Source organism: Heterocephalus glaber, unplaced genomic scaffold, assembly GCF_053883595.1.
Source record: "Heterocephalus glaber isolate CG9 unplaced genomic scaffold, H.glaber_assembly_v1.0 deba00001610, whole genome shotgun sequence".
NCBI classification, from domain to species: domain Eukaryota; kingdom Metazoa; phylum Chordata; class Mammalia; order Rodentia; family Bathyergidae; genus Heterocephalus; species Heterocephalus glaber.
Genome location: NW_028258381.1, coordinates 38,759,298 through 38,772,711, shown reverse-complemented (window position 1 = coordinate 38,772,711; position 13,414 = coordinate 38,759,298). Strand labels below are relative to the sequence as shown.

General features: G+C 42.7%; 1 protein-coding gene and 1 long non-coding RNA gene across 5 annotated transcripts in view; one reads left to right on the top strand and one right to left on the bottom strand.

Moving 5' to 3' along the window:
* The window catches only part of Lmtk2 (lemur tail kinase 2), an 89,849-nt gene extending 77,393 nt beyond the window's left edge, over positions 1–12,456 (bottom strand). For 2 of the 3 annotated variants that reach the window (XM_004840467.3, XM_087195876.1), the window contains exon 1: positions 12,061–12,456. In XM_004840467.3, the coding sequence (XP_004840524.2) occupies positions 12,061–12,151 (91 nt within the window). In that variant the 5' untranslated portion in view covers positions 12,152–12,456. The remainder of the gene's footprint in view (positions 1–12,060) is intronic. The other variant, XM_004840468.3, reaches the window with a different exon arrangement.
* LOC147822712 (uncharacterized) overlaps positions 12,451–13,414 on the top strand; it is a 99,106-nt gene continuing 98,142 nt past the window's right edge. Inside the window, exon 1 of one of the 2 annotated variants that reach the window (XR_015445334.1) lies at positions 12,451–12,600. This is a non-coding gene — a long non-coding RNA (uncharacterized LOC147822712). The remainder of the gene's footprint in view (positions 12,601–13,414) is intronic. The other variant, XR_015445333.1, reaches the window with a different exon arrangement.

Here is a 13,414-nt window from a genome sequence, read left to right as displayed (position 1 = left end):
CTTGGGATCCAGGACAGTCAGCAGATTCTTAAAAAGGTCCAGGCCCCCACAAAAGCATATAAACCAATGGTGTTTAAAGGATTTTCTATGTTTACAACTATATAACTATACTTCTTAAAAGTCTTATATTTATTATTATTTTAAATTTACATGCTGCAATGTCATTTTGTAGGTAGAAGTAAGTTGTTCTTACAAATTTTTTTAAAAACATGACTTCACAGGCTAATTATGGAAGTTAGCATTTTAAGTTTCTTAATTTTCAATATGCACTTTTTTTTTGGTACCCGGGGATCAAACTCAGGACCTTGTACTTGCGAGGCAGTCATGGTGCCACTGAGCCAAATCCCCGGCCCAATATGCACTTTTCTTTAGTTCTTCAAGAGTAAATTTTATGATAGTTTAAATTTTCATCTTAGGCCAGGGGTGGTGGCACACACCTGCAATCCCAGCACTTGTGAGGCTGAAGCAGGAGGATCGCTGTGAGTTCGAGGCCAGCCTGAAATTCATCTTAGTACTTTTCCGGTAATAACTAGAAACATGTGTCCAGAGGAGTGTGGTTGGGGTTAGGAGGCTCACTCTGATAAGCAGTGTGGCTCAAGTGCTAGCGTCCCTCATGTCAGCATCACATTGCCCCTAACTGGCTTTCTGGGGCTGAATTTGAGACAACTTCTTTGGGCCTCAGTTCCTCCCCTTGTAAACTGGTGTTTCAGCTCTACAACTCTACAAGCAAGAATTTATAATTTCAAATTAATCTATTTAATGCCCCACAGTTAATACTGGTGATTGCATCTCTTACTAAAATTAATTTTATTTTCCCTAAAGGAAACGGTTAAACTTCAGGCTCTAGGCTGCACTGCTAGGCAGTCCTCTGGTTACGTCCCCAGAGACTATTTTGGTAAGCGTGTTATTTTTCAGGGCTGCACTAGCAATCAGCAACTGGGTGTTGCATTTAATAACAGTCTGAGGTAAATGCCAAGCGAGGCTCTGCTCAGTAGGCAAGAGGCTGTGCCCCTGGAAGGACTGGCGGCTGTCTGGAGAGGACCGTTTCATATGGGCTGTGAGGAAAAATCTATTCTTTCTTTTCTTCTTCTTTTTCTTTTTTCCTGAGATAGTCTCGCTCAGTTGTCCAGGCTGGCTTCGAACTCTCCATCCTTCTGCCTCATCTTCCTGAGCGGCTACAGTTGAAGACGTGGGCCACTGTGCTTGGCTTCAGCAGCTAATCTGCGTAGCAGCCAACTGATCACAAAGCTTTGGTTTCAAAGCAAAAAGGTGAAACTACAAAGTTTTACAATTACTAGTTGATTAAAATAGGTATTTTAAGTATTCAAAATGATTACAAACTTGCTCTCCTTTATTTCCTCGGTCCAAAATGTCTTAAAGATGTACTTCCTATAATCACAGGTTGCACAGACAGCATGTCAGACTCAGGTCTTCTCCGCAGTATAACAAAAACAAAAAGCATTTGGGGGGGTGGATCTGGAGCACAAATTTGAAGGGAGAAAAGCCATCACCCTTTAAAAAGCAAACTGTGGTTTAACTTAAATAAGATCAATTTTTCTCTCAAAAATCATATTACAGGTGCTTGTAACTAAATTCTACCACTCACGGTATACGTGTTGCTAAAAAAAAAGTGTGTACTGGTATATGAACCTATAATCAAACCCAACTAATTATACTGTCATTATGATGCAGCCGTTTCAGAGACAGTTCACTTTCTTTAGCACATCTTCAGAATATTTTGTACACAGAAATACATTCACAGCGAATAAATCAAAATGTAACTATCTATGAAAACGTTATCTATTGAAAAACATGAAATAGGCCACAAATCCTAGGCAATACCAAAATAAATGAGCTTGGAAAAATAAACTTTTTAAAGGCAGATGGTAACAGTATGCAATAGTGAAGAAAGAGAAAGGAGGAAAAGAGGGAGAAGGGAAGGGAAGGGAAAGGAAGGAAGGTAGGAAAAGAGGCAGGGTAGAAGGAAGGAAGAGAGGGAGGGAGGGAGGGAGGGAGGAAGGATGGATGGGATCCTACCCAGCCAGGCATGTAATCTCAGCACTCTGAAGGCCAGGGCAGGAGGTTCACAGTTCAAGGTCAGCTTACAAACAAACAAACAAACAAAGGAAAAGGGAGGGATTTGGAAAAAGGAAGGAAGCAAATCTGTACACAAATGAAGAGTCTGGGTTCTCAGATTGTACCATCCACATCTCTCACCTGGGGAATAAATAATCCCTCAGTGTTACACCTCCTCTAACTTGACTCCCCACTGTCAGCTGCTGCCCTGACTCATGCCACAGTGGGCTAATGCTGGCACACGTACACCACATGGTCTGCAGTCCATGGGGTGGGCATCAGCCAGGTGAAGAGCTCCTGGTTGTCACTGGTTATTTACACAGTATAGCTATAAAATGTGCATGCACCACTATTTATACCAATATCCACAAGAGTCAAAGTCTAAAAACAAACAAAGAAAAAGAAAAGTTCCTTAAAGCTACCAGGCATGGTGTTCAGGACTAGAGATGTGATCACTTCAGGTTTTAGGTACTGCCACCAATTTTGAAATTTTAAATTGAGCTGGGCATGGTGGCACATGCCTATAATCCCAGCACTCAGGAGGTTGAGGTAGGAGAATTGCTGCGAGTTCGAGGCCAGCCTGGGCTACATAATGAGTTCAAGGCCAGCCTGAACTATAGAGTGACATCCTGTCTCCAAATAAAAAAAAAAAAAAAATTATGTTTATTTTGTCTCTTCTTTGAATCCCATTATTTACACAAATCAAATTTCTATTAAGTAACTGATATAGTTTTATATCTAGAAGATAAAATATTTGTGCTGCAGGGGCAGGAGGTAGGGCAGAAATAACCAGAAAAGTATTGTAAGTGCAGAATTCCTGGCCAATCTCCAGAATTCTGATTCAGGTGACTACTTTAGGCACCTGGATCTGCATTTCTACAAATTCCTAGGTGATTCTGATTCAAGCAATCTTGTTTTATAAAAACAGCCTTACTTTTTCCCAGAGCAGTTACAGCTGAATGGAGCTGGGGCTGGATTTACATCAAAACAAAAGGGTCCAGGCAGTGGAAAGGGTCCAGGTGAAACAAGACTGACCATAAATTTAAAATTGTTGATGCTGGGTAAAAGGGACATGCAGGTCTACTATGCTCTTACTCTACTTTTGTATATGTTCAACATTTTCCGAAATAAAAATGAAAAGAAATGCTTTGGAAACACACTGAAACAAGTCTTCTGCCTTTGGTGTCACTCCGGGAGATTTGTCTCCGGACATTTTATCTGAACTTTGACCAGTTAAAGGGTTGCCTGCAATCCCTTTCAGCAGTTTTCGATGCTGAAAGATCTTTTAAAATAATTCTCTTTCTTAATTCTTAGGCCGAAGAGGTTTTCCTCATATATTTAGAGATTAGGCTGTTCTTGGAGAGGGCATAACAAATCTGCTTTTCATGTACCCATTGCTGTAAAAAGAAACACAAGATCCTGTTAATATCATTATAATGCAGCTAGTACCACAAACATGGTATCTCGGATCTTTATGGTGGTATTTCACAATTTAAGGGCCCAGAAGAAAATATATGGGCCAGAGTCCTTGCTACTGGTCCATTCCTAAGTAATCCTTTCTCCCTGCAAAACTGCTCTTCCCTCAACACTATAGATAAAGAAAGCAGAGAATTGTTCTAAGTGTCCTCAGCAAGGAGCAAATCCAGCACCCAGATCTTGGTATCTAGTATTCTCCATCAAAGGAACCAGGGCTCCTTGAGGAAAGGGCTAATTCTAGGGGACTATACAAATGAGCCTGTGGTTCCTAGTGAGGTCAGAAAGTAAGGAGGTGCTATTACCAAAAAAGGAGAGCTAGGCATGGTAGCATACATCTCTAATCCCAGTACTCTGGGAGGCTGAGGAAGGAGAATCAAAAATTCGAGCCCAGCCTAGGCAACTCAGTGACTTAGCCAGATCCGGTCTTAAAAAGGGCTGGAATGGCTGGGAATGCAGCTCAGTGGCACAGTGCCTGCCTGGCAAGTGCAAGGCCCTGAATTTGATTCCCTGTACCAGGAAAAAAAAGCGGCGGGGGCTGGAATGTAGTTCAGTGCAAAGGCCCTGGGTTCAATCTCCAGTACAAAAAAAAAAAAGGAAGGGAGGGAGAAAAAGGGGAAAAAGTGAGGATATGTCAAAGGGACACCAAAACGAACAACACAGTCCAGGACTATAACCCAATAAACACCCCTGTCCCCACGCTGCTATAAATAGATTCCTGCATAGAGAAACCAATGGGAGAGAATAGGCAAACCTTTCATGCGGAACTCCAAATAATTTCTACAGATACTCCCCCTCAAGGAGTTAGAGCAGAGGTCACCACCCTCAAGTGTGGATGGTGCACACACAGAATCTGGGACAAGGGGAAAGTAGCTCTACAGTGGGGAAAGGTGACAAACACCACCTCAGCTAGGTGACCAAGCACATTCCACCACTCATTCAAAGCAAGTAGCGCCCTTGACATGCTGCTGTAAAGAGAATGGCATTTTATCTCTGTGATCTTCCTCCCCAAACCCATAATCCCACTCTCATTATGAGGAAAACATCCAACAAAATCCAGTTGAGGGACATTCTACAAATACCTGACTGATCTCCCTCACAACTGTCAAAGTCATCAAAACCAGGGAAGAGGCTGGAGGAGCCTAGGTGACAGGGCAGCTACATGTAATGCAGTAGGTACCCTGGAAGGGAAAAGGATATGTGAAAACTACCAAGTGACTCTAAATGAAGTACGGATTGTAGTTCGGAATACATATTAGTGCTGGTTCCTTGATTGTTACAAATGTACCACACTAATGTAAGAAGTTAGTAGGGAAAACTGGGTAAGAGCTACACAGACACTCTACATATAAATTTATTCTAAATGTTTATGGTATAATTTAGAAACCACAAAGTTTATTATATTAAGGAGAAAACACTATCAAGGGCCTCGCTGCAGGCAAAGGACTGTGGTGGAATGCAGAGTCGAGTCTGGAGACTGAGAGGCTCTGGTCTCCACATCCCCTTCTAACCCTCACAGGCATACGGCAGCGGCAGCGTGGGGAACTCCGTGTTCCAGGACCACCTTCCTCATCCTCCCCCACACATCTGAACTGTCTACAACCTGTGACACACCATGCAAACACTCGGGACTCCTACAATATGTAACATGGTCCTTGCAATTCAGATACAGAGAAACAGTAACATGAAGTGGGATTTGCTCAGTGCAAATGAGAGACTGGTACAAAGAATCCAGATCTTTTTCAACCACTCCACCCCCGAGTAAATTGTTCTCATGTTCCTTCCATTTTAGGTAAATGCATTTAACCACTAAAATGTGTTAGTATACCAATATACATAAAGTGATTGAAAAATATGGTGAATGTTTAAATTCTTAAAAAATTACTGTAAAAGACACATTGCTGGGCTGGGGATTTAGCTCAGTGGTTCTGCTGCCTGCTTTGCAGGTGCAAGGTCCCAAGTTTGATCCCCGGTACCAAAAAAAAAAAAAAAAGGACACATTGCTATTAACCCCCCTCAAAGTACTCCCCCATTCAAGCACATCCCATCATTCTTGCCACTTTCTGAAGTAGCTCAGGAAGTCCTTTTGCTGTACTACTATGGCTGCTTCAATGTCCTGAATCAATTCAAGACATTTCCCTGTCATGGTCATTTTGACTTTGGGGAAGACTCAGAAACTGCACAGTGCCAGATTCAACAAATAAAATGGATGAAGACACACGATCATGTTTTTTTGGTTTTTTTGGGTACCAAGGATCGAACTCAGGACCTTGCACTTGCAAGGCAGGCACAGTGCCATGGAGCTAAATCACTGGCCCTCACGATCATGTTTTTATAGCCTGCCTTTTTGTTTGGTAGCACTTGGCAGCAACATTCACCATATTTTTGATCACACCTCCTACAGACTCTCAGGAAGGATGACCTCCAGAACTGCTTCAGAAAATGCCCAGAACAATGGGGTAAGTGCATCTAAAGCAAGGAAGGGGGAGTATTTTGATGGAGATTCATGGCAGTGTGTCTTTTACCATTACAGTTTTAAAATTTAAACACCATATATTTTGATCATGCCTTGTATTTTGTCTTAAAGGTTCACATAAGTCAAAATTTGAGAAAAGACAAAATAAAAATAAATCAAAACCTAAGTTGCAATGTTTTCATCCAGCACCCCATGGAACATCTTGTCCCACAGGTACATACTCTAGAGTTCAATGGGCTAAGAATTTCTAAGGGCCTGGCCAGAACAGAGGGCTCAGGAGCAGGTGAGTCTGCAAAGAGGTTTAAAAAAAAAAGAAGTGACAGTAGCACTTCGAGAATGAAAGAAAAAAGAAAAATGGGCATTTGTAAACGGAGAACATTATATGCAGAGCTGAAAGATGGGAATTTACATAGAATATTTTGTTGAGGGATAAGCAGGTGAATTTAGCTCTTAAGAAAGTGTCACAGAGTCAAGTGTGGTGTGGTGCATACCTGCAATCCTAGTACTTGGTAGGCTGAAAGAGGAGAGTTGCAGGTCCAAGGTCAGTATGGGCCACAGAGTGAGTTCAAGGCCAACCTGGACAACATAGAAAGGCCCCGTCTTGAAAACATCAAAAAAAAAAAAAAAAAAAAGTGCCACGGAAAGTGGACAGTGGGGGCAGAAACAAGATGTACTACAGCAGGCATACAGAAGCCAGGCCTCCCTTGTCCAAGTCAGGGTCAGATGCAGGGAGCCAGGGACTACTGTGGCCACGGCACATGGTTCTGGCACATCTATTTGACTGCATGGGTACTTATGCCTTTTAAAATATTAAATGAAGCACATTTTATATTGTAAAATGCAAAATCTATCAAACTGTCACAAAAATGTCAAATTTACCACTCCCACTAAAGCCCCAAGAAAGCAAAGGAACACGAAGTCGCTCTTGGTCACTGCGGGAGGGGAAATGGTCAAATCCAGGGGAGCAGGGCGAGGAAAAGGCACTCATGGCACTGCTTGGATGCAGGCATCTGGGACACCTGGTGCCCACGATTCTCATTTTCCCACTTGAAGCACAATATAATCAAATGGGAAATAAAATCAAATGGGATCTGGGACTGCTACACTGTGCTAACCTTTGCCAAGAAAACATTTTAAAAATAGTGAGGTTATTTTTCTGATATCCTTGTTTTCTGTGGCAAATAACTGTAATACCAGGGCATAATTCCAAGTCAGTCACTTGCCACAATTTTAAAATACATTGCTTCAATATTTTTGCTCCACCAACACACAGATTTTACCTCATTTCCCTTACTTTCTCTTGAAACAGTTATCTTCATATGAAGGTTCAAAGAAAAGCTGAGAATCAAATCTAAAAAACCCTACATGTGGCAGTCTGCTATAGACGTCTTTCTATAATACGCCTTTCCTCACTTCTGAGTAGCAAATAAAAATCTTGAAGAGTTAAAGCACAGCTGGTAGACTGCAAAAGGACAATTTTAAAAGAGAGAAAGAGAAAAAAAAATCATTTTCCCAAAGGACATTTTCCAAGGGGAAGCATCAGCCTGGGGTAACCATCCTGCCTTTGGGGATTCTTTACGCAAAAACTATGGAATTGTGCCTGAGATCAAGGAAACAGCTTGTTCATGGCTCCTTTAAGTAAATTAAAACCAGCAGTTGTTCACTTGCAAGAGCTTTAGTCATCTTGAAGCTTAAAAACAGGTTTATTATGTAAAAGCAGACTAATCTAGATCATCCTAAAAATTTTCAGCATAGCTCCCCAACAGAATGAATTTCAAGAATTAACAAGCCAATTTATACATCACACTTAAATCAACCAGGTTTATTTCTGTCTATAGGGTCTCTATTCACTACATAACAAGTTATTTTGAGCAACGAAGACTTCTCAAATCCAGTAAATTCTAAACATTGCATGTTATGCAGCTACTACTTTGAGTTCCTTCTCTGAAGCCATGCTACCTGCCATTAGTCAATCTTGCGACAAGCTACCAAGTTCACACACACACACACACACACACAACAAAACAAAAACTGCCGACACAATGAAGACATCCACATCACCCAGTACTTAACATGTAGCAGACACGGGTGCCGCCATGATACTGCTCTTCCCTCCCACCATCATCATCATCATCATTCTTTCAACAGCTGAGTTCTAAGAAGCCCCAAGAGGCCAGGTGACTGGCCAAGATCTCAAAGGTAGTGAAGTGAAAACAGGAAACCACACATCCAGGTCTAACTCCAAAGCGAAGATCCCTCTAAGATATCATGTTCCTCCTACGGTTAGTTTGTGAATTTTATTCTCAACCACAATGAAAAGTCAGGATTTTTTTAAATTTTATTTTTTATTTTTTTTGGTACCAGGGATTGAACTCAGGTCCTTGCGCTTGCGCAGCAGACAGTGAAACCACTGAGCTAAATCCCCGGCCCCAGGATTCTTTTTCTATGTCATCTACAAGGTCTTATTTGAGGACTTGCTTAACTGTTTCAGAACCCTGCCCATCCCTTGTTTATATGACAATGTCTTCTTTTTTATTATACATACCGCTGTTATCTAAGTGACAGCCCACAAGGGACAGAGAGGCCCCAAGGACTCTCCAAATTTCAAGAAAATTGCATGTACAGTAAGCACAGTGATTATCAGCAAAACAGCAGGGATTTGGTAACTTCAGTGCTGACCAGCTACAAAACTGGACAGACTATTACTACGCGGATGAGCATGGTTAGTAACAAAAATATCACCATGGAAAAGCAAATATAGTAATCCCAACCTAAATACAATTTCAAACCTTACAAACACAAATCCTGAAAGAATTTGCATGGAAAATAATTTTTATTTCTCAGGAACTAGTAATCACAAAAATTCACACTTTAGAAAGCACTTCCTTCACTTTAGAAATCTTCTTCAAGATATGAGTCTGTTTGTCTAATCTGAAATGAGAGCCCAAGTTCCCCAAGCTGCATTTAATCAGCAGCTGAGTCCCACCGGCTTCCCAGGCTTCCATGAGGGCCTTTATCTGGAACTGCTAAAAGCTTCCTCTGTACTCTGTGACCTAATATGTCACAAAACAATAGAAGTGGGTTTCCCTGTCTAACCACTATCCTAGTATTAATAAGAAAGCGTGGGCTTGGGGGAACGCTTTCACATATACATGTACAAGATCTATCTTTCTTTTAAATCCTAATTTATGATGTGAATCTTGAGAATCTCACAAAAGGCACATAAATGTTTTCCAAGAGAAGAATAATCCGGAAACAGTGATCTGAAGAAAAGAACTAAACAATGATCTTAGTTTGGTCATTTAACAGTGTGTGAAAATGGTGGATTTTATCTCTTGATGTAAGCTTCCTTTGGAGGACCAGCAAGGATTCAGTCTACACTAACAACAAGGGCTCTTGCTGCAGAACTATGGATTCTCAGGAAAAGACGCTCATAGCCACAGGGGCACAAGGGCATCCCACAGGCACGGAGAGGCCCAAATTAAAGTTCAAACAAGAAATACCTTCTGGCCTGCTAGGCAAGAGCAATCCACATATTTACATAACTTTATTATGATTCAATGAATAAACACCTTTTCAACTTCCAAACCTAGAAATGATTCTGCATGACAAAGACATCTTGGATAAATGAACTTTAATTTGAAAGCTGAATTGTATTTAATAATCTAATTTGTTTCCACAATAAACAGGCTTGCTGAACCAGGCATGGTGGGGCATGCCTGTAATCCCAGCATTTGAGAGGCTGAGGCAGGAGGATCATAAATTCTGGGTCAGCCTGTGACACACGGCTAATTCAAAGCCAGCCATTGACTACACAGCAAGACTGCGCTCCTCCGCCAATAAAACGCTAGCAAAAGATAAAATTCAAGTATTTTTTTAAAACCCATTTCTGATGAGCATGCTTTCTCCAAGGTACCACTGAAGAGACTTAACTTTAGAGAATAATACCAAGGAGGCAAAAGACTCAATGCAGTGGTCTATCTGTACTTGAAAGGGACTAGGCCTATACTGGTGTAGTGTACAGGCCCCTAAATCATCAGAAGCTTGATGTTTTAAATGTATAACTGCTCTTTTATCCCACCATATATGTTCAAGAGAAGTTCTTCTTTCTTAACCAGCGAGCTCATGAATCAAGATTAACTCAAAAGTTTCTTTATTCTTCTTATTCTAAAATATCTTGATTAAGATCTATCCTAGTTATGGGATTAATAGACTCTTTCAGATGGAAAGATAAACTCTTTTTTTTTTTTTTTGTACTGGGGGTTGAAACTAGAGCCTTCACAGTAAGCTACATCCCCAGCCCTTTTCTTATTTTTAATTTTAAGGCAAGGTCTCAACTAAATTGCTAAGTTACCCAGGCTGGGCTCAAATTTGTGATCATCCTGCCTACAACACTCAAAAAAATGCCTCAGCCTTTTGTAGTTCATTCCTGCATAAAACAGTAAAACAAAAGAATAAAAGGTATGGAAGAGGTGTACAGACAGACACATTTTCATAGGTCTTTATAAAGAACCTATATGTCAAAATATTAAAAATCTGATTAAGCGCAAAAACTTCTAGAAGCTTCCTGAATCCTCCTGATATACACTTTTTATCCACTGGCCTACTCTAGTGCTAATTTTCAATTTCAACATCAATATTCTTAATTATCATCATAACTACCTTTCCATACAATCTCTCATTAACTTAGTGCTTTCTGGGACTTGTACCTGGGCAGCCTATACACTTCTGATAACACGTACTCTTCTTATCCTTTGGCTCAAACACAGAATTCACCTTAAAAAGAATTGATCTAAGAGAGCAGCAGAAATTTAACACTGCATTATATAGTAAAATATTTTATACTTAACTAAAGGGCACTCAATGGTATAACCTGGTTTGGCTCTGGAAGCAATTACATGCTTTCTGTGTAGATTTGCTTGAAAAAAAAAAAGGGTCTTTCCTGGAGGCAGAATTTCCACATTCTGCACTCAACATTCTAAACTAACTCTGGACCTAGGGAGTACTCAGTAACAGTCACAAGTCTTGAGGTGAGCAGGGAATCTAAGACCTGAGTGTATATACCCCCAACCATAATTTAGCTGTGTCACCTTGGGTGGTCATTTGACCACCATGATCCATCCCCAATACCTTCATCTTCAAGATGAAGAAAGACTAAGTTCTATTTAAGGTTCCTTCCAATTCCAACTCTAGAATTGTATGGATCTATGAAAATATCAATCTTTCCCCATTTCAAAGACAAGCAGCAGCCAATAATGGCAAGCCTGCCTAGATTTTTTTTCCCTTTTTTAAAAAAGCCAACTTGAGATGCTTTCTTGGGTTGAAGTTTTATTTAGCGTAATAAACCCCAATGAAAACGAGATGTGAAAACGTGGACAAGGAGGAAAGTTAAAAAAAAGAAGAAAATCACACACTAACGTCGTTAAAATAGAAACTTCAATTACCTTTGGGCCAGTCTGTCAATAGTTATTCCAAAGCAACTAATCACTGGCTTCCTAAAATAGAAATATATTTATCGCTGTTTCCTTCTCATCCCGAGATTGATTCTAAATAAAAAGCACAGCGTCTAAAATCAATTCACAACTTCAGCATAAGTTGCAGGGAAACTCCGCAGAGCTCGCCAAGTCATTTGGGTCTAAGTATGATGAGAGCTAAGAAAATGGGCTCTTACCATAAGACGTGAGAAACGCACAAGAGGCAGGTGACATCTGGAAAAGGGGACAGCATTGCCACAAGGGATACAAGCTGAGGACCTTCAGGCAACAGGTCCAGAGATGGTATCGCAGCCCACCCGGTAAGGGGTCCGTCGCTGTCACCTCGCCCGCCCTCCCCCATGGCGTCGTCTCTCCCCCGCCCCCCATCCCACGCCCCTGCGGCAGATCTCTCTCTCATCGCTACCTGCCCCGGGCTTCCCGCCCTCGGCGGGCCCTCTGATCCCACCAGGTAAGAGGCCAGACCCAGTCGGTCCGCCACTCGCGTCGCCCCCACCACGCCTCATGGGCTCCGCAGCCCCGTCCGCACCGCGGCCCGCTCACCTGCACCTGTTTGCGGAAGTGGCGCGGCCCCGGCATAACCGACGACCAGGCGCAAAAGCACCAGCAGCAGCAATGCAGGTGGCCCCGGCATCTCGTCCACGGTGCAGCCCCTCTGGGCGGTTCTCGGGTCGTCTTCCGTGGGTCCGTCCGTCTGCCAGTCGGTCCTGCCTCAGCGGCACCCGCGCCGGCTGCCCCTAAGCACGCGTTGCTTCGGCCCAAATTCAACTCGGCTCCTGGTCCGCACCCGCCGCTCCGGCTGCAGAAACATCATCCTTTCCGCCTGCCTGCGCCGCCGCTGCCGCAGCCTCTCAACAGCAGCAACAGCAGTGACCCTGCGGAGCCGCGGGCCCCGGCAGCTGCGCTCCCGACGCCATAATGGGCTGCGTCATGTGACGTAGCTCGGGGGCGGAACTCCGTGATGGACAGATGGGCAGCCAATCGTCAATCCGGACCGGTCCCGGAGGCCCAGCCCATCTTTCTGGAGGAGGACAGGGGAGCGCCGGGGCGCCCCCTGCAGACAGAGGAGTGCGTGGGCAGCAGGTAAAACCGACAATTATTTAAAATTTTAAATACAGGGGTATATAAAACAGATCATAAAAATACATCCAGAATTCATCCTGATTTCCTCAGTATTTTTACCACCAAAATATATCCGTTTTATCTTCTACCTCTTTTACTTGTTAAAGCCGTTTTAGGTTCTTCTTAGGTTGACCTACACATCCTGTCAGCCTTCAAGCAGTTTTGGGCTTTTTATTTCAATTCAACAGGTACAGAATGTCTCTCAGCTTGTCGCCCACTGACTCAGTTCCTGTCAAGAGAGCCCTTTCTGTCCCCTCTTATCCACCTGGAAGGCACTCTCCCTTTCATCTGTCAAGGCACACCTGAAAAATGACTTCATCTAGGACGGCTCCTCCCCAATCCCGACTAGCGTCTCCTAGTGCCTTACCCTAGCCCTTGGATGGACTGCAACCCCATTGCCATGTTTTGTTGTTCATGTGACTGTAAGCTCTCTGAGGACAGCAGCTGTGTCCGACTGATTGAGCTGGGAGTGCCTAGGAGCTGGTAATGGGCTTAGCTTGGGGTAGGTGTTTTCTAAAGGAATGGTGCTAGGGCTTGATCCTGGGTACCAGTCAGGAGCACCTTCCAGGTAAGGCAGAAACCTTAGTCCTGCAGAAGGAGTGAAGGAACCCCTTTCTAATCATGCATAACATTATGGTCAAAGACCTTGGGGTTGGGGAAATGTCTAACTTTTCTGGAGAAGCCCTATGGCCCAGTTTGTGCATGAAAGGAACTGTTTGAATCATATCAACTGGCCATAAAGGCACCTGCCAAATTCTCCCAACTCCCCAAATAT